The sequence below is a fragment of the Chinchilla lanigera genome, unplaced genomic scaffold (assembly GCF_000276665.1).
Source record: "Chinchilla lanigera isolate Chin_1 unplaced genomic scaffold, ChiLan1.0 scaffold00077, whole genome shotgun sequence".
NCBI lineage: Eukaryota > Metazoa > Chordata > Mammalia > Rodentia > Chinchillidae > Chinchilla > Chinchilla lanigera.
Window position 1 is genome coordinate 8,380,609 of NW_004955478.1, and position 19,436 is coordinate 8,400,044.

At 41.9% G+C, this 19,436-nt stretch overlaps 1 protein-coding gene and 1 long non-coding RNA gene across 7 annotated transcripts in view; one reads left to right on the plus strand and one right to left on the minus strand.

The window, feature by feature from the left end:
• Positions 1-19,436, minus strand: part of Tanc2 (tetratricopeptide repeat, ankyrin repeat and coiled-coil containing 2) — a 386,320-nt gene that overhangs the window by 9,796 nt on the left and 357,088 nt on the right. For 4 of the 6 annotated variants that reach the window (XM_005402228.2, XM_005402226.1, XM_005402233.2 and 1 more), the window contains 7 exons: positions 14,098-14,231; positions 13,090-13,213; positions 6,775-6,950; positions 6,342-6,474; positions 5,770-5,799; positions 4,866-4,957; positions 2,279-2,425 (listed from right to left, as the gene is read on the minus strand). In XM_005402228.2, the coding sequence (XP_005402285.1) occupies positions 2,279-2,425; positions 4,866-4,957; positions 5,770-5,799; positions 6,342-6,474; positions 6,775-6,950; positions 13,090-13,213; positions 14,098-14,231 (836 nt within the window). The remainder of the gene's footprint in view (positions 1-2,278; positions 2,426-4,865; positions 4,958-5,769; positions 5,800-6,341; positions 6,475-6,774; positions 6,951-13,089; positions 13,214-14,097; positions 14,232-19,436) is intronic. The other 2 variants (XM_005402230.2, XM_013503196.1) reach the window with 1 other exon arrangement.
• LOC102030629 overlaps positions 16,863-19,436 on the plus strand; it is a 67,881-nt gene continuing 65,307 nt past the window's right edge. Inside the window, exon 1 of the long non-coding RNA XR_001230850.1 lies at positions 16,863-18,743. This is a non-coding gene — a long non-coding RNA (uncharacterized LOC102030629). The remainder of the gene's footprint in view (positions 18,744-19,436) is intronic.

Consider the following 19,436-nt stretch of genomic DNA (forward strand, 5'->3'; position numbering starts at 1 on the left):
AGGCATGATGGAGAATGCGTCCTACAGAATCCAGAAGGAGGACCTCTGAGTAAGGGCAACTTGCACCGACCATGGAGACTAGATGGTGTAGACAGATTTGGGCTCAATTCTCTGGTCTGTTTCATAACTTGAGTGTGCTGTGTGTTTTCTTAACCCTGCTTTCTTCAGAGGTAGGATTAAGCATGATAAATAATTAAGTGCTATACATAGTGCCTGGCACATAATAGACACTCGGTAAATTGTATTTCCCATTTCACAGAGGCTGGTTCTTCCCCTTGCCTGGTTCCTCACTTAAGAAACATTTAAAAAAAAAAAAGTAGTGGACGCTAGCTGGGGCGGGGGTCTGTGCTACTCCTAAAAGTCCTCTAGAGGAACATGGTCTTAGAGCTATCTATCCCCACTCTGAGAACCCCTGGGAATAGAGGTTTCGGGGACAATGTTGAGTAGTAAAGTCCATGGTCTTTAAGAGTCTCTTAAAGGGCCAGGGATGTAGCTCAGCAGTGCAGCACCTGTCTGGTAAGCACAAGGTTGTGAGTTTGATTTCTGGTACCCCCCCAAAAAAATCCTCTTAAATGCTACGCTGAAGGGGAAGGTTATTCTCTCCTTTTAATGTCAAGCCACAGTATAGCACTGTAGCCTCTGGTTATACTCATGATTCCTGAGGCAGAAAACAAAAGCTTAGACAGGAAAAAGGGCCTGGAGGATAGGTAAATTAAAAAAAATTACTGGAAAAATTTCTATGGAAGGAGACAGACTTCCGGTACTTAGTGCAGTGCTGGCCCGTGCGAGGTAATGCCTAGCTCTCTGTACAAAGGCAGTGCTAGAAGGAAAGTATTCCAGTTTATATGGGCCATCTTCTAACCTGTTTCCCATCTCATGCTTTACTTCTTCTTTTTGTATAACAATTATCTCTGGGATTATGAAAGTACCTTTACAGAGCAGATTATTTGACAGGGACAAAAAGAAGTAAGCAGGTTGGCAGCAACTTCTGAGCTTTGCCTTATTCTCACTAGTTGGAACTACAGGCGACTCTCACAGCTATTTCTTCTGTTTCACAGGAAAATACTCAGGCCGAACCACCTTGCTGCCTTCACTAGAGATACTGCCCTGCAAAAGGGACCTTTCATATCCCCACTTCTCTCACCACCCAGGGACAGCTCTGCCTCTGAAGGCTGTAACTAAGTCTTCCAAGACGGGAAAGTCCGTCGCAAGGCTATATTCACTGCTAGACTTTAGGGCCTGGACTGATGATATACAGGTCATGTCCATAATCTTCCTGGAGCTGATACAGATTCCTGGCCAGCTGAAATGTTGCTTTTGTATAGCTGAGTTCTTTACCAATCAGCACTTGGAATTATTTCTACCTCTGTGAGATGAAAGGCTGATGGTTATCAGCAATTCCTCACATGATCTTAGCTATTCCTCACATACTTAGCTTAGAATGTGAGAGAGGTTTCTTGGCTTAGGAGTGTCTTGGGTCAAAGGAGCACTGGCTCAGGGCACCTGAGACTATCTGCAAGGCAGGTGAGAAGGACCAAGGACAGCTACACAGGGAGATAACAAAGGACAGGAAGAGTTGTAAGATTCCCTCCAGGGCAAGAAGAGACATGGCATGCTGGAATGAAAAGATAAAGAAGGAAGCAAGAAGTTCAAGAATAGCTTTAGAAACTAAACCTTTCAGTTGATGGTTCTGAACCCTCTTCCTCACCCACCCTTAAATGAGTGGGGCATATATTAGGAAGGAGGGTGATGACTAAAATCCCTAATTGTAGCTGGAGGTCTAGAGACCACTGCCCTCACATTTTCCCAAAGACTGAAAAACTGACTTGGCCAAGTGTGGTGGCACATGCCGGTAATCCCAGCACTTGGGAGGCTGAGGCAGGAGGATCTTTGTGAGTTCGAGACCAGCCTGGGCTACAAAGTCAGCTCAAGGCCAGCCTGAACTGCATAGTGAGACCCTGTCTCAAAAAGACAAAAAATAAAATAAAAAACTGATGTGGAAGGGGGGGATGGAGATGAAGGAATTTCAATTACTTTTAGTAGAAATTATGAAAATTCAGAATGCTACAAAGTGCTCACATGAACTTTTCTACAGCTTGAGAAACAGAGTACACTTAAGACTTGATATCTTTCAAATTGCAGATGTCAGTGCTCTGTGAAGGACAACCAAGTTCCAAATGGGGCAGAGAGGACTGCAGGGGCCTGGTACAAGCTAGTGAGTAGCATGAACTTCCCACTTCCAGGACTACAGGGAAGAGTCGGGATGAGAAAGACTTACATTCATTTTCCGGCGGCATCGAGAGAGGTTGAGGAGGAGAGACACCTTTAGCTCCCGGAAGGTTTTCAAGTCCTCACCAAACCCTTCTCTAGGGAATTTCTTCAGAGCGTACTGGTAGCGTTGAGCAGCTTCCTTTACTTTACCTTTCTGAAGGGGTACAAGACGGAAAAGCATACCATTGGTCTGCTGGGAAGCTGAGGAAGTGTCCCTCCTCCCTTCCTGCTCTCTGCAGTTGTTAAGGATTTAGTTACCACATACCCTGATGGTGAGAGTAGAAGGCCTAGTCTTTTCTTACTTTTCTTTCTTCTTTCCCCTGGTTGTGCTGGGGTTCAAACCCAGGGCCTCACACAGGCCGGACAATCGCTGTACGAAGCCACATTCCCAGCCCAGGTCTAGTCTTTTGTGAAGGAACTCTCTTGGTAGGAAACAGCAGGTTGAAAGGGACACTCAAGTTACAAGTCAGAGAAACAAAGCCTTGGCAAATGCAAGGCCCTGGATCCCACCTTCCTAACGGGATTCCAAAGGGCTGCCCTTGCTCATTTCAAAGCTGATTTTTCTTGGACGGCTGTCTCTGTGCGCTCCGTGGTCACTGCTTCTCCCTTGGCCGCTGGTTTGTCTGGAGAGTCTTTTCCTGTCTGGTGGGTTACTGCACTGCCTTCCAGAAGAGCTCACTCTCTTTTTCATAGAGGGCACGGCAGCTGAAATAGCCAAGGTGCTGCTTCCCTAACCTCAGGGTAGAAAATCATGTCAACCAGTTTCCCCCAAGGAAAGGGGCAAAGGAATAGGGCATGTGGTAGTAGAGAAGTGAACCTCAGAATTTGTGATTTTACCTGGGAGGCTGAGGCAAGAGGACTGCAAGCCCAGTCTGGGCAACTTAGTGAGACCATCTCAAAATAAAACATAAAACAAAAACAAAACACCAGGCTGGGGATATAGCTCAGTGCAAAAAGCCCTGGGTTTAATCCTTTAATCCTCAGTACTACCAAAAAGAGAAAGATTTTATAATTCCACTACCTTTGTAAAAGAGATCTTTGAAGACGAAGTAAATCTATGACCAAGTAAAGAATCTGGCCACAGGGGCCTCGAGCTTTTCTTCCATTTTGCATCTGAAAATCTGTAAGTTAAGTCTAGAAAGATACGGAAGGCATCGCCTGCCTTTACCTGTCATAGTCCATGTGTACTGCTCTAATTCCCCAGGTTGGAATCTTTCATTTTCTCTGTAGCATCTTTTACTGCAGTAAACTGGAGTCTATTCTATTCTTCCAGAATAGAATTCCGGGTGGGAACAATAATAGCTCTGCCTATTTTCATTAGGTTAGACCCTTTGCCTTGGAATACCAGAAGTCATGCTATAATCAAGACTTAGATTTTTAAGAGCAATGCCACTTTAAATTCCATAAATATGACATCTAGAGCAATGAGGACTTTCATGAAGTAACATGAAATCAAGTTGGGTTGGGCTCAAACCTTCTGAGAGTCCAGGGTTAACATGACTCTCACTCAAAGAGTATTCAGGAAATAGAATTCTGAGCCCAAGAACTTGCATACTTCTGACATACGGCAGGACAACATGCTTCACAATCATTTCATCTTTTGGACCTGGGAATGTCTCAGGGATGCTCACTGTTAAAGACTGGGTTGGATTTGCAGTCATATTCAGGAGAAGATGATCCAGCTTACCTAAGCATCAGGAGATGACTTTGACATGGAATGTGCTTAAGGAACTTTTTATGGGACACATTTATGTTAGGGTATGGAGACTTCAGCTTGAATTTTTTTGTCTTTTTGAGACAATATGCAGTTCAGGCTGGCCTTGAGTTCACTTTGTAGCCCGGGCTGGTCTTGAACTTGCACTGATCCTCCTGCCTCAGCTTCCTGAGTGCTGGGATTACAGATGTGTGCCACCATGCCTGACTTTCAGCTTGAATTATGAGTGCAAAAAGACTCTACACATTTTTTGGCTGTCATTCAATATGGTGACTTCAAGCAAATCTTGTAAGTGCTGTTTCTCTTGGTTTCATTATCTTATTCAAGGATGCTGATATGCTGTCGTATTTACTGACTTTTTCCTATGTATATATTAAATATGACAGCTACCATCAATAGACTGGAAAAAGCTAGACCACATAATTTTACTTTTACTTGTCCTATATATTTCCACTTAACAGACTCCACATAAAATTGATGTTGCCACCTATGAAGGTCAGATAAAGCTAGGGCTTAGGTTAATGAGTTGCATGCATTTGTAGGTTACACTTTTTTTTTTTTTTTTTTTTTGAGACAGGGTCTTGCTGTGTAGTCCAGGCTGGCCTTGAACTCACTATGTAGCTCAGGCCTGCTTCGAACTCATGATGATCCTTCTGCATCAGCCTCCCAAATGCTGGGATTACAGGTGTGTGCCACCACTCCCGGCTCCAAGGTTACTCTTGTTGGGAAGGCAAAACTCCAGGATCTTCAGTGTTGGAGCTAATCACCAAGGAATGGCATTCTTCCCTTTTCTCTAGCTACGGGGTGATAACTGCCAAGATTTGGAACATTCTACATATAAAACACATGGCTTTTTGAGGAGTGTTCCTCCTGCCCTCACCTTATAAAACATGTCCCCCTCTTCCATCAGCTTGCTCAGCAGGATGATCATGATGTCTGGTTTGGAGGTGGCCATCGCCCATGTGGCTGGACCTGTAGTGTACAGGATGCATGATGGGTAAAAACTCATACAATGTAAGGGTGGTAGGAAGCTAGGTGAAAAAAACATCCTGGGGGAATTTCTGCTGAGAGAACAACTTGCTCCACAATCATTACCTCATCTTTGAGACCTGGGAGTATTTTAGTGACTCCCACTGCCAAGAAGCTGTGTTGGGTTTGTATTCACCTTAAAATAAGAATATCTGAACTGTCTGAGTTTGCACCACAGGAAGACAGCAGAGCCTTTGTGGGCACACAACCGTGCAGTGTGGAATTATTTTACATCAAGAAGTTGGGAGAAAGGTTTTTATTAAAGGTCACGAAAAGATTTGAAAAAGCTAATTTATTTTTGACTTGGGACTCAAAACTCCCAGATGTTTAGACTCTTAATTTTTAAATATGTATTTTGCAGAAGGGAAACCAGTAAAGACTTTAAAGGCTCCCTTAATTTGTAAGTACCAAATTGGACTCTCTGCGATTCACTTTGAACCAGGAGTACAGTTTGAATGTCAAACGGATGTGAAACAAACCAACATTATTGAGGACCACTCTTTACCCACAAAAGAAAGAAAAGGTTAAATCGATTAGTTTACAGAGGGCTTATTTACCAAGTAGGCTTTTCAAGGTTAGTTATCCAAAGTTCAAGTTATTCTCTACAACAGTCATTAAAAAAAAATCTTCTTTTAAGGTGAAGTAAATTAAAAGATTAGAGGTGTAGGGAACTCATGCAGGCTAAAATTAAAAGGAGAAGGCAAAGCTGACCAAGCCATCAGACCACGCCTGATGCTGACAGCGGTGAAATATACCTCGTGGGCGACTCGGTAACGTCTGACAACCTTCAAAGAAAGGAGAAAACAAAAAGTTGTAGGAGAGGAAAAAAAAATGGATGAAGGTGAAAAAAAAAAAAAAAAAAAGAAGGAAAAAGCAGCAGTGAGAGGCAGGCAGCAAAAAAGCCAGCACATCAGCCAACCCTTGTCTATAGGCCTGTGGGGTGGGGGAGCAGCTGGGACAGAGGCAGCAGGGACTGGAGAATCTGAAGCACATTCAGAGCAAGGGAAAGCAAAGGCTCATGGCGCTGCAGGGACCCAGGATGCTCACAGGGTGGGGCTGGCACTGAGGCAGCACTGAGGCGTGTTTAGGGTTAGCGCAGCCTCCTGGCTAAGGCTATCAGGGGCATGGCAGAGAACCTGGATGCAAAGTCCTACAGACCATGGCTCAGATGGTGCTCTCTGGACCAGAAATTTTGTATTCACTTGGACTAACTGGGCCAGGGTAGAGGGAACTATACATAGCCACGCTAAACACCCTGGGTAGTCAGACCACTGGACCAGTCTGGCCCCCGGGCACAGATGGCCAACACCACCTTTCTTTCCCCTACCTATTTTGGCTCCTTTCTTCAGGAGAGTGACCACAACAGAAGTGTTCCGGCACCCTACTGCCCTATCCAAAGGGCGCATTCCACTGTAGTCAACGTGCTCGATCATGGCCCCATGATCCACCAGGAACTGGACCTGCAACACAGAGAACAGTTAACAGGTGCACTTGCTCAGCACTGCTTCACTGAGGGAGCTGGCTGCTGCCTGACCTCCACTCAGCTGCGGGTCGGAACCCGGCTGTACAGCCGCGGTATTTCGATCCACAACTATATCCCTGGCCTTTAATACTGTTTTGCATATTCTCACTCTCTAGCAAGTATAACTCTGAGAACTGTACACAAGGAATCATTAAAATATGACTTCACCTTTGAACCCCAGCGAGTATTACCGAAGGAGTCCCGGACCCTACTCTCCTAGTTGTTGAAAGGCACTCACCACCTCAGCGTCACCATAGAAAGCTGCCAGGTCCAGTGGGGTGCGGCCATTTTTGTCAGCATGGTCTGTGGCGGCTCCATTATCCACGAGCGAGCGTACTACCGAGAGATGGCCTTTCAGACAGGCCCAGCTGAGAGCTGTCAACCCTTCCTTGTCCATGAGGGCGATGGAGGCACCTATAAAAGCAAATGTTAAGGCAGGACTAAGAAGACAGGAAAATTCATGGTGGAGGGCTAGTCCTCAAAGTACATGTTCTGTCAAAGACTACATTTTGTTTCTGGATGCTTCCATTGTAAAAAAGATTGACCCTATAAACTGCCAGTAGGGTCCAGCTGCCCTGGGCAGTTTGTATCTTCCACAAACCTCAACTTCAGTTGCCACCCTTAATTTCATCATACCCCTGTGAGAAGCTTCTACTCTGGCCAAGCAGACGAGCTCAATGCCTCTGGAGTCTCCCATACATGCTCTTGAACCCTCACTTTCGGTGATGTTACTCCCATGTGTGGAGTATCTTTTCTTTCTCCATGACTCGCCTCACTTTTACCCATTTGTTAGGAATTATCTCAGATCCCCATGTCTCCAAGGAGCTTCTCCCGGTTCACTTACTTCATTTGAATCTGTGTAACACAGCCCGTTAGCTGTTTTTATGTACCCCACGTGTGTACACTCAGTTCTTAATGTTTTCTGAGTGCTCGCTTTGGCAGCACATACACTAAAACTGAAACGATATGAATGTTTTCTAAACTGAGTGGAAGTCTTCCATTTACAACAATGTAAACTTGAGAGATTCTTATAAAATGGGAGCCCAGCACATGTTTATCACGGATGATAGTACCAGGCCAGTTTCTTCCTCTCCAAAGTGGGAGAAACGTACGCGTGGGAGGACACTGAGTCCAGGTCACAAAAGAAATTCTGAATTTAATCTAAAAGAGTCCAGCTCAGCTGGATTTGGTGGCACACACCTGTTATACTAGCTACTCAGGAGGCTGAATCAGGAGAATCACAATTTTGAGGCCAGCCCGGGCAACTTAGTGAGACCCTGTCTCAAAGAAAAAAAAAAAAAAGGAGGGCTGGGAGTGTAGCTCAGTGGTAGAGTGCCCCTGGTTCAGTCCTCAGCACTGGAACAAAAAGTCTGGCTCCTAGAAACAGAGTAAAACGGTTTTGGCAAAGGCTGGGGGATGGAAGAGCTGAGGAGAAGCTAAACAAGATACAAACTTTGTCACACAGAAGGAGTAAGTTCAAGAGTTCATGATGGAAACTACAGTTAGTAGTAAAATACTATATATTTGAAAACTGCTGCAAGTGTAGATTTTAAGTGTTTCTACGACAACAATAATGAAAATCACGTATGTACAATAATGGATATGTTAGCTGGATTTCGCCATCCTAATCTATATCTGTATCATGTTATATACCATAAATATATACAGTTTTAACCTATCAACTTAAAAAAAATAAGAAATTCAGAGTTTCCTTAAACTAGTCAGTCTTCTTCAATAACCTTCTCTCTATCTTCCTAGTCCCGTTTATATTTCACATCTGCTTTGGGCAACTATTGTTTCATCTGTAAGGATCCAGCATACTTGAAATACTGTTTTGTAAGCAGTTTAAATTCAGTGTGTGTTTGATTCCTGGGTCTAGACTGCAAGTTCCTTGATGGCAAGGAGCCAATCATTTCCTTGCCAGTTCGGAAGAGTAGCAAAGACCCCCATCCCCTGCAATGGCATGTTATATTTACTAACTAGAGATCAACTAAATGCACACGGAACACTTTCCGGGCTGTCTGGTAAGCTGGATAAGATTCAGATGTCTGTTCAACTTAGGACCTACCACATCCAGGTTCAGGATCATCTGACCTCTGACCTTTGAATTCCTAGAGGTCAAAGCCACTATGTGGCTTTTCATGGTAGGATGAAAAACTAGAAGGTACAATACCTCTAACCCCAGTGAAAGCCCTTCTCATAATGCTTTAGTTTACAATTTAAAACCCTTCCTTCCCTCCCTCTCTTCCTTCCTCTTTTTCTTTCTTTCTTTGGTTTATTTGAGGTAGGGTCTCATTATGTAGAGCAGGCTGGCCTTGAACTCATAACGATCCTTCTCCCTCAGCCTTCCGAGTGCTGGGATTACAGGCGTGCGCCACTACACCCAAAAGAACAGTGATTTTAACATGGAATGAATATGAACACAGGAGAGAATCTAAGGGGCTTTCTCAGATGTAATATCTGTAAGTTCCTTGGACAGTCTCCCTGGACAGAAGAAGCCGAAGGACAATAAGGTATTAAATGTACATGATCTTGCAAAGATAAAGGAAACCGGAGTTTAAGAAACTGAAAGGATATATAGATGATACAAATTCATAATATATTCAATGCTCCCCAAATTTGATTTATAATCTTCTCCTTCTCTTTTCTTTTCCATGCAGTTAATGAAATCACAATTTTCATCCATCTGAAGTTGTAACATCCACTTTACAACTTTGGAGTTACTGTCAACCCTTTCATCCATCTTATTTCCTACATACAAATTAGTCTTCGTGTCCAAAGTATTTGTTGAACTTGGTTCTTCTTCTACTCTGACAGCAACTGCCCCTGCATTGGAAATTCACTGTATCTCATCTATTCTATTATAATGTCTCATCTATTCTAATCCCAATTGATATGCTGGCCCCACTTTTAGTTCTTCATCAAATATACTATTCATATTATAGCCACAGTGATTTTTTTGTTTAAAAAAAGCACAACTCTGGCATAAACTCTTCTTTTAAAACCCTAAGGTCTTGTGGGTGTTACGCAAGTACTCTTATTACTCAGCTACACCTCCAGCCCCACCTCTGTCTTTAAAGACTCGCTTTACTTCCTGCAGAGGTAAGTCCAATTTTTCTGTTTTCAGACAGTCTCACTATGTAGCCCAGGCTGGGCTTGAACTCACGGTGATCCCCCTATTTCAGCCTCCCGAGTGCTGGGATCACACATGTGCGCCACCGTACCCGGTTTAAGTCCAAGTTCTTGTAAACTGGCCATTTCCCATTTTTCCACATACCTTTCCAGGTTTATTTTCCAGCAGTCCTCATCTACTGGTCAATCTGCCTGTTCTCTCTGACCTCTCATCTACATTACTTCCCCTTCTTAAATATAGAACATTTTTCCTATTCAAATGTCAAAGTCTATCCAATTCGAACTCAACTACCTTTATCTGAACAGTTATGATTCTCTGCCTTTAAAATCTATTTAGTTTAGTAATTTCTTTTACAAATTTTTATTAGTACAAGTTTGCTGTTCATGATGATATTCATAGTGGGAAGTTGGTTCATATACATAACATCTTAATTCTTTTTGCTTCCCTTTCCCTTTCTTTTCTCCCCCTTCTATCTTTTCGTTCTCTTTCTGTTTGCAAAAGACCAGCTCCCTGTTTCCTATTATCTTTTATTTTGCTCTTTAAAATATTTATACTTTGGGTTTTTCATAGAAAAGAAACAAAAAAAGAGAAGATATATTGAAGACCGTATGTCTGATATATTTCACTTAACATTATTAAGTGAAGGGCCAGCCATTTTTCTACAGATCTCTCAAGTTTATTCTTCTTTATGGCACACCAGTACTCTATTAATCTCTGCCTTTTAAGGTATTTGTTTTGTTTCATCTCTTCTCTGCCACATTATAGACCCTGTGAGGGTTCAAATTATTACTCAAAAAACAAATATCAGGCATATTTCCTACCATAGTGTTCTACAATAATGTAGACTAAATAAATGTTTGTGAAATTTGTTGACTTAGTGAAAGCACCTTAGTAAGTGTGAAAAAAGACGAACTAGTCCAAAGACCAGAGTGTTCTTATTTTATTTTAAATTTTTTTCAGAGTGCTTTTAGTAGCAAGGAATAACAAACCTCTGGAACTGGTACCTGAAGGGTTTTCCTGGCATACGGCAGACTCTGCAGCTACGTAAATGTCACCAGTTGCTGAAGAGGCCCCACCGTTCCCAGTGGGAATAGTTTGTTCTGAACACTTCCATTTGCCACATTCAATCTAGGGAATCTAGGTTCACCCCCTCGACCCGGAGCCCCCCTTCCCCAAACGGAAACGAGGGTCGGAATCACGAAGCCCGGCTTGTTGGGTCGTTTGCACGGGGGAGGTAAGAGCCACTGTGCATACCTGCAGAGCAGTTCTCTGCATCTGACCCACGCTTGGGACTGATGTTAAGGAAACAGATTTTCTGTGAAAGTTTCCAAACGGGCTCGACATTTTGGAAGAAATCTAATCCTCTTCCTAGTTCCACTTTCTCAGCTGCTGAGGCTTGGGCATAATTCTCTGGGAGACTGGTTTCTTTGAAGGACACTGTATGTGCTGTGTAGATGTTTAAGTCCCGTTTACTCACAGTGGAGGCTAACGGGAATAAAGTCAGTATAATTTTACTGTTACCTCCTGCGCCTTGCAAATGCTAAGGCTCCACTAGATGGCACTGTGGTGTTACCAGTGACTTGAGCTTTGTTGCTACTATGGAGGTCTGTGGAGGCCCACCATCAACAATTACTTTTCCTTTTAAGTGCATGTTTGCAGTACATAATGATTATGTTTATCGTGCAGGGCAGATATATGAACATATCTTAATTATTTTTATTTTTCTTTCTCCTCCTCTACCTCTAGATCCTCTTCCCATTGTAAAAGATCTGTTTCCCGTTGTCTGTCTTTTATTTTGCTCTTCAAATAACTTACACTTTGGGTTTCTCATATAAGAGAAGTTATGCAATATTTAAGCTTGTGTGTCTGATTTATTTTACTTGATGTTATGGTCTTAAGATGTGTCCATTTTCCACAAAGGACTCAAATTGATGCTTCTTTATGGCAGAGTAGTACTCCATTGTGTATACATATATTTTATCTGTTCATCTGTTGATGGATATATAGGCTATTGCCAGGACAGCTATTATGAATTGTGCTGCTGTAAACATGGGCATTCATGTATTGCTGCAGTATGATGTCTCCAATTCTTTCAGACAGATACCTAGAAGAGAAATGGCTGAGTTGAATGGAACTTCTAGTTTTAGTTTTGTGAGGTATGTCCAAACTGACTTCCATAGTGGTTACACTAGTTTACATTCCCACCCATAGGGCAGAAGGGTGCCTTCCCGTCAGACCCTTTCTAGTATTTGTGATTGTTTGACTTCTCTCTTTTTTGTTTGTCGTTCTTTTTTTTGAGACACAGTGTTGCTATGTCTTGAACTTTCGCTGGTGTTGAATTTATTATGTAGCTCAGGCTGGCCTCAAATGCATAGTGATCCTCCTGCTTCAGCCTCCTGAGTTACAGGCATGTGACATCACTCCTCGCTTTAGTGTTGAGTTTCTTGATGATAGCCATTCTTTCTGGAGTGAGATGGAATTTCAGTGTTGTTTTAATTTACATTTTCTTTGATGGCCACAGAAGCTGAATGTTTTTTCATGTATTTATTGACCGCTTATACTTCTGAGAAGTATCTAGTCATTTCAGTTGACCTTTTTTTGATTGGATCTTTTATTTTGGGGAATCTGATTTTTTAATTTCTTTTTATGTTCTAGATATTAGTTCTCTGAGAAGTAGCTGGCAACATTTTTCTCTTGTGCTGTAGGTTGTCTCTTCACTCTGGTGGTTGTTTCCTTTGCTGTCCAGAAGCTTTAAAATTTTAGATAATCACATTTGTTGATTCTTGATATAACCAATCACTGTTTTGTACAGGTAAATAAGGTAATAGCAATGGATAGGAGCCTGAAATGCTCTATGAGGGTGGGCCTCTTTATAGGAAAAGGTTCATCAAGCTCATATAATTCCATCTCCTTTAACTCATTTCTCATTCCATGAATTTGTGGATGCTGTTAAGTATCAACAGGAACTTGTTATCAACAGCCTCACAACAATATCCTGATTCTCCAAATAGAGGCCCACTGGTAACAGGTATCTTAACTTCCCTTTGCCTTCTCTGGATTCAAGAAAAATATGAGTTGTGTAGGTTTATAAAAGAATTGAGAAAGTCAAAATACAATCCCTGAAAGATGAAAAGTTATTGAATGTACATTTAAAAAGTTAAAGTTTGAAGATTACTAACCTGATTGAAAGAGTTCAGAACATGGTAACTTGATTTAATTCCCTCAGGACATAGGAAATAGAAAATTTCAGAGCTGGAAGGACTCTACTGTTCATAAGAGGATAGGAGAGAGACCTCAATTTCTAATCAACTAGATTAATAATATACATTCTTAACATCTCCTAGAGCCTACTGCTGGAATCAGGACTTCAGTGAGTAATTATGGGCACTGGTTGCCCAGGTCTTGTATTCCAGGACTGACCTTGTGCGAGTAGAAAGTCAACAGTTCCTAGATGGCCTTCAGAAGCAGCCATCATCAGGGGAGTGCGGCCTTGCTTATCTGCCATGTTGACATCAGCTCCATGGGTGAGCAGAAGATCAACAATCTGAAAGTGGAGACAAATAGGGACCAATTAGCTCAAGAAAGTCTGTTGACAAGACATCTGGTATAGGTACAGGTATTCCTGCTCTGTAGGGGAGGCACCTCTGTAAGTAGCTTCCTACTGTAGGAATTCCCTGTAAGTACCTGTATGGTTTTAGTACCATGTGGACCCTAGTAATCTCTATCTTAGAGACAGCAAAATGAAGATTCTTCTCTGAGTACCTGCCTGAGCCACTAAGAAAAAAAGAAAGAAGGAAAGAAAGAAAACAAAATAAAGCCAAGATGTAGTTAAACATCATAATGGAAGCTCCAATCCAAGTGTGCCATTCTATTAATCTCTAAGGAGCTGCAAGCTTGCCCGTAGCAGTGAATAGCACTGAAGTGACTACAAAAAACTGCCTCTGATAGCTCTTTAGCACTGTTTGCTTTCCTACTCAAATACTTTTGAAGATTATTATCAATATGTTTTCTTTTCCATTCTAAGTATAGAGATTAGCGTTCTCCATAATTCAAACATCTGGAAAGATCACGTAGCTAGAATCTGCATATACTGCATTTCTTTTAGCAAGTCTGAAACACCTGCTAATAAGCAGCTATCAGGTTGAGAAATGAACTTGTCCCTGACCTGGGGGATACTGTGAGATGTGAGAATGAGCTTACCGCAAGTTGAGGACAAAGGTAGGTAGTCAATTTAGATGATAATGATGATTTTGAATGTTAACTTTTTATCACTTTCTCCAGTAACAAGGACATTAGTAACAAAGGCCCAAATCCTCAGACCCAATGACTTACGGTAACCAGAATTTGTGCTCTTTGTATTCTTTTCATGGTAAGTTTGTACCTGTAACTCGTTCCCGCCCGGGGCGCTGGGAATTACCCTCTGCTTACCTGCCAGTGGCCCTGACGGACAGTGCTGAACAGGGGCACCGCCCCTCTGCGGTTTGGCTGCGCCACAGCAGCACCTTGCTCCAAGAGCAAACGGCACACCTCCAGTTTACCCCTTCCGGCGGCAGCGGTCAGGGCTGAGGGCAGAGAAGGAAGACGGAGGTTAGGAGGTTCTCCTTCTTTTCAGCCCTCAATATTAAGCATGGCCTTAAGGTACTTCCGCATAGTTTATCTGTTAGTTTACCTTCACAATAGTGATTTTAACTAACCATCCAAATATTTTTTTTTTAATACTGGGGAATCAAACCCAGGGCCTTTGCACAGAGCTACATCCTCAGACCTTTGTTATTTTTTGAGACAGTCTTGCTAAATGGTTGTATTGCGTAGGCTGGGCTTGAACTTGTAATCCTCCTGCCTCAGCCTCCCAGAGTAGAGATTACTGGTATACACCACTGTGCCCTGTGGAAGGAAATTTCTTTTAAAGGACGATAGAGAATAAAAACTTTTAAATGGGCTCACAGTATCTGAGGCAATCATAGGAATACATCTATTGAAAAATCATCTTTGTCTGACTCACCTAGTTTCATTTCTTTTCCTACCTAGACTGTCTTCTCTGCTTTGGCTTAACTCTCTTTTGGTGCTTCGTTCCAGCTATAAACCTTCTCCTAGTACATATATGTGTAAGTGGAACCCAGAGAGAAGAAATTTTACAGAACTAAAGTCTGTTCTGGAGTTGGCTGGAGTGAGCTGGGAACCACGTGTGGCTGACCTCTGTTCTTGAGCTGTCAAACCCAATGAGTCAAGGTCGGGAATTGCAGTCTAAGGGTTTAGATGGGCCTGACTCCCTGCCCGCCTGCCCCTCTCTCCTTTCCTCCCTCCTCGTTAACTGAAATACAAAGTTTTCTTATATTTACAACTATTTTTTTATATGAGTATCAGAACTGTTCAAGGTAATGGTTTTGAAGATGAGAAAAAAGGTGTGGTAAACTATTTTCCTCTGAATATAAAATAAAGGAGCTAAGCTGGGCATGTACAGCGGGTACTTCTGTAATCACAGCATTCTGAGAGGCTGAAGCAGGAGTAGTTCAAGTTCTAACCCCGCCTTGGCAACTTAACAAGACCCTGTCTCAGAAAACAGACAAACAAACAAACCGAACTGAACCAACAAATAAACACAAAGGACATAAGTAGCCATGTGAGTATAAAGGATACAGCAGGAAGAAAAACATTACTTGATGATCTTTGATACAGTGGAGTTTCTCTTAGTGTCTATTTCATCCTCAGTGTGCTGTTTCAACAGTAGAAAGAGGAATCTGCAGATAGTAAGTTTATCTTTTAACAAATAGGTATTTTATTTTATTTAGCCAGGAAATTAAAAATGCATAATTTATTATTTTGTAGAATGGGTAAAGGGTGGGGACGATGGGAGACTATTATGTGACAGGAGTTACATTCCATTTTAAAGGAAGAGTGTGATTTCCTTCCTCAGATGGACTTGCAAAACTGCCGTGGGAGACAACAGGCCCTTCCTTCATTACGACCACCCATTTCAATAACAAATCAGAAAGTGATAGTGTTTGGCAGGTGCAGATATTTCAATTTGTAAATGTTGCAATCTAGTCAGAAAAGCCACTGAAATTTAAATCAAGTGGTCACTTGCATTATTTTTGCATTTAAGTGCAAGTTACAGCACCTTGTCTTGGGGCTTGGCCTAATTTATCCACAACTGAGTTATATGCAAAACTAAAGCCATCTATAATTTCCACAAAGATAAACTATCAAGTAATCTCTTCCTTCCCCAAGGATAAGACGGGCTTAAGAAGTACGACAGTCTTCCATGATATATGCACTCTTAAACCAGGTTTATAATTTGTCTTATGTGTATTTTTAATTTCATTTTGGTACTCTTGGACAGGGGCACTTCTGTTCAGTTCCTCACAGGAGGGCAGAGGCTTGGTCTTATATCTAAGGGTGAAGGTCATTTTTAAGCTTTGAATGAATGAGCACGTGTGTTAATGGCTATAATTATTTACTTTACAAAGAAGTTTTGCCCTGATTCTTTTATTTATTTATTGTTTTTTTCCGGTACTGGGAACCAAACTCACGACCTCGCAGTTGCCAGGCAGGAGCTGTGTCGCTGAGCTAAATCCCCAGCCCCTGCCCTGATTCTTTTAAATTCGAATTCATGTGATCTTCTTTATTTCCCAAGTTAAGAAGAAAATTCCACCTGTATATAGGTTGGAACCCCAGAGTAGTTTAAGAAGCTGACAGGGATAGATACGGTTTGGACATCGTAAGAATCATCTTTTTAGTACAGTAAACAAACCACTTCTTTATTCTGATCCCATTTAAGCAGCTATTAGGTGATGCGGCTACTGTAAACCTCCCTATGTGTGCAGGCCAAATGCATTCTTTTTCACCCAAGAACCTACAGAACTCTGGAGGAAACAAAAGATAAATCAGTCCTCTTACTGGTGAAGCCAGTTAACAGAACAAACGAATATTCACAGTCAGTGCTCTTCTGCAAAGTTGTATTGTTTATCCTAACAGTTACATTACTCTAATTGGCCCATTTCTCTCTGTTGACTATCACATTTTTATGTGAGGGAATGTTCTATTTGGTCTTTTTGTTATACTATCTCTGTTGCTTAGGTTATGATGTCATTTGGCAGCAAACTTCAGCTGATAGCTAGACATGGTTATTAACACAGCTGGCCAATGTCATCTCAAAAACAGAGTTTAGACTTTCCAAATTCAAAAAGCAAGAGTTGCTTTGGTTGGATTTTATGAGTCTTATCACAAACTGTTTGAACTTTTTTTGAAGGAAAGATTAAGGTAAAGCCAGGTCTATAAGGTAACAAACTGATTCTTAGAGAATATGTAGCTGTTAGGAGCAAAATATCTTCCTAAAGCACAGAAAATGAGTTTGTTCCCAATTCTGTCAGCCATCTGGTAAGATTATCTGAAACAAGTATTTTTCGTCCCAAAGAGAAACAGCTGAAGAGTAGAAAGAGGCAGAGGCAGTGCAGTGCAGTGCGGAGTTGGAGAATTAGGCAAAGCTGAGCGGATGGGATGCTGACACTAAATAGAATGCAGAGAAATAAATGATTCCTTTATTTATTCTCAACTTTGAAGGAGTACACCATGTCAAATCAGTGGTGGGAAGGTGATTAGGGAGACATATACTCATTATTGCTACTCAGAACATTAGCTAAATATTCATTGAGCTATTTGCTAGATAAAGATACTAGATGTTTCTGTTCTCAGCAAACCCACGATCATGTAAGAACAGATAAATCCACTGCTACGAATGTGGTAAGCACAACAGAGATAAGTCCACAGTACGCAGGTGGCGAAGGAAGAGTATCTGAAAAGGCCTCCAGGAGGAGAGGATAATCTGAGCTAGATGAGGAAAGACAGACAGGAGACTAACAGGCATACGGGGACATTCCGGAGCGGGCGTGCTGCCATGGCACTGGGACAATATTATGGGAAACAACACCGTGTTGTTATTATGATTGGAATTACTGGAGAAGACAGGCAGTACATGAACCTGGAGATCATGACTGTTTGCTTTTATGCTACAACATTAAAGAACTTAATTCGGTAAGTAGTAAACAAAGCAAACTGACATTAAGTTTTGCTTTCTTAAAACTCTGAGATAGTACATATATATGAAAATTAATAAAATATTTTTCAAAGTCTGAGACCACATGGTTTTATTCTAACAGGAAATTCGTATTTATAAAAATAGTCCTCTATTTAGTTTATCCCCTCTTGAAGCTTTTTAAGGATTTCTTTTACACATAGCGCTGGAATGTTGCATTCATTATTATGGTTAGCTTTGTACTTTCTATTCCCGATCATCACTGGGCCATGACGTTCCATCCTGCCCCCCTCAAGGGTTACATGCCATGCTGTGGGCAGAAGAGGTCCCCTGAGAGGTATGCAGCACTGTTGGGGAAGACGGTGCTGACGGAAAGTCAGTCCACCTCTCCCTCCTGTAGCTCTAGGTCATCGCGGCCACTCCGGCCCTGCTGATGTGCTGGCCGTTCCCTCCCCACAGCCTGCTCTCCAGCTTCTCTGAGAGACAACAGCTGTTTCCAGCTGCACAGTTTCCTTTATGCTTTTATGGGCTCTTAAGCTGCAGCTGCTTGGCATCTGCTCCCCTTGGCTCTTACAGAGGCGGGGATTGTTTGAGAAGCAAATTCCTGAGCTCTGGATCATTCCATGTGATAATGTTAAAGAAATCATGAAACCTGTATGAAATTTTGTCATGGGAAGAAGTAGCATAATTCAATAGGTTGTTATAAATTTTAAATGAGCAAGAGTCTTATTTTTAGTAACACTCTTACCCTAACCAAAACGCAAACCTTTCTTTCTTAGTAAAATATTTCCCTTAAATTGTCCACCTAAATATTAGTCATCTCTTCTGGTAAATATGACACATATCTGTGGTTACTTGGCCATGTTCCTTGCCTTTGATTACTAATGTTTCTCCAGATTCTCCATTTTAGACTTGGAAGAAAGACAGCAATCATCTCCTGCAAAGGCCATAAGCAGGAGCCTTCTATTTGTGCAGTGAGTACCACATGCTTCTGAGGTTTGGAAAACGCCTGGGTCATCCAAGTACCACTAAGTATCTTGCAGTGAGTAACAAATGGCTCAGAAATTGTTTTCTTATAAACCAAGGGGAACTGCATGCGGCTGGGCCTTAACAGGGTGGTGCCTTCATTTTGCATAGAGATAGCGGCTTTACTCGTAATTTAAAACTCAGCTGTGTCCGCTGTTACTCTACCACGATATCATCTTAAAACACAGTGTGGCTGGAAGTGTAGTTCTGTGGTAAAGCAACTGCCTAGAATGCATAAGATCCTGTTTGGGTTCAATCTGCAGCACCATTAAAAAAATCAGAGGGGCTGGGGATTTAGCTCAGCGGCACAGCGCCTGCCTGGCAAGTGCGAGGTCGTGAGTTCGATTCCCAGTACTGGAAAAAAAAAGAAACAACCAAAAAAAAAAAAAAAAATCAGAGACGGATAAAATGTAATCTTCTGGTTTACAACAGGTGGACACAGTGATTTTAATGGGAAAAATACTACCTAAATCACATAAAAGAGAAAGGTCACAACTATTTTCTGCTCTGGTTTGGTACATTGTAAGGAAACTTGTAGTCTTTTAAAAATAGTTGGAAACAAGAGTGGAGAAAAGTTTTGTTTGAAATTGCTAAAGGTATGGAGAGTTCAAAGGGAAAAGGACTAAAGAAGGGAAATTTCCTGACTTGGGCTGAATCAGTCTCCAACACAAAGGTCACAAGACCGAAGAGTGTCAAAGGTATGCCAAAG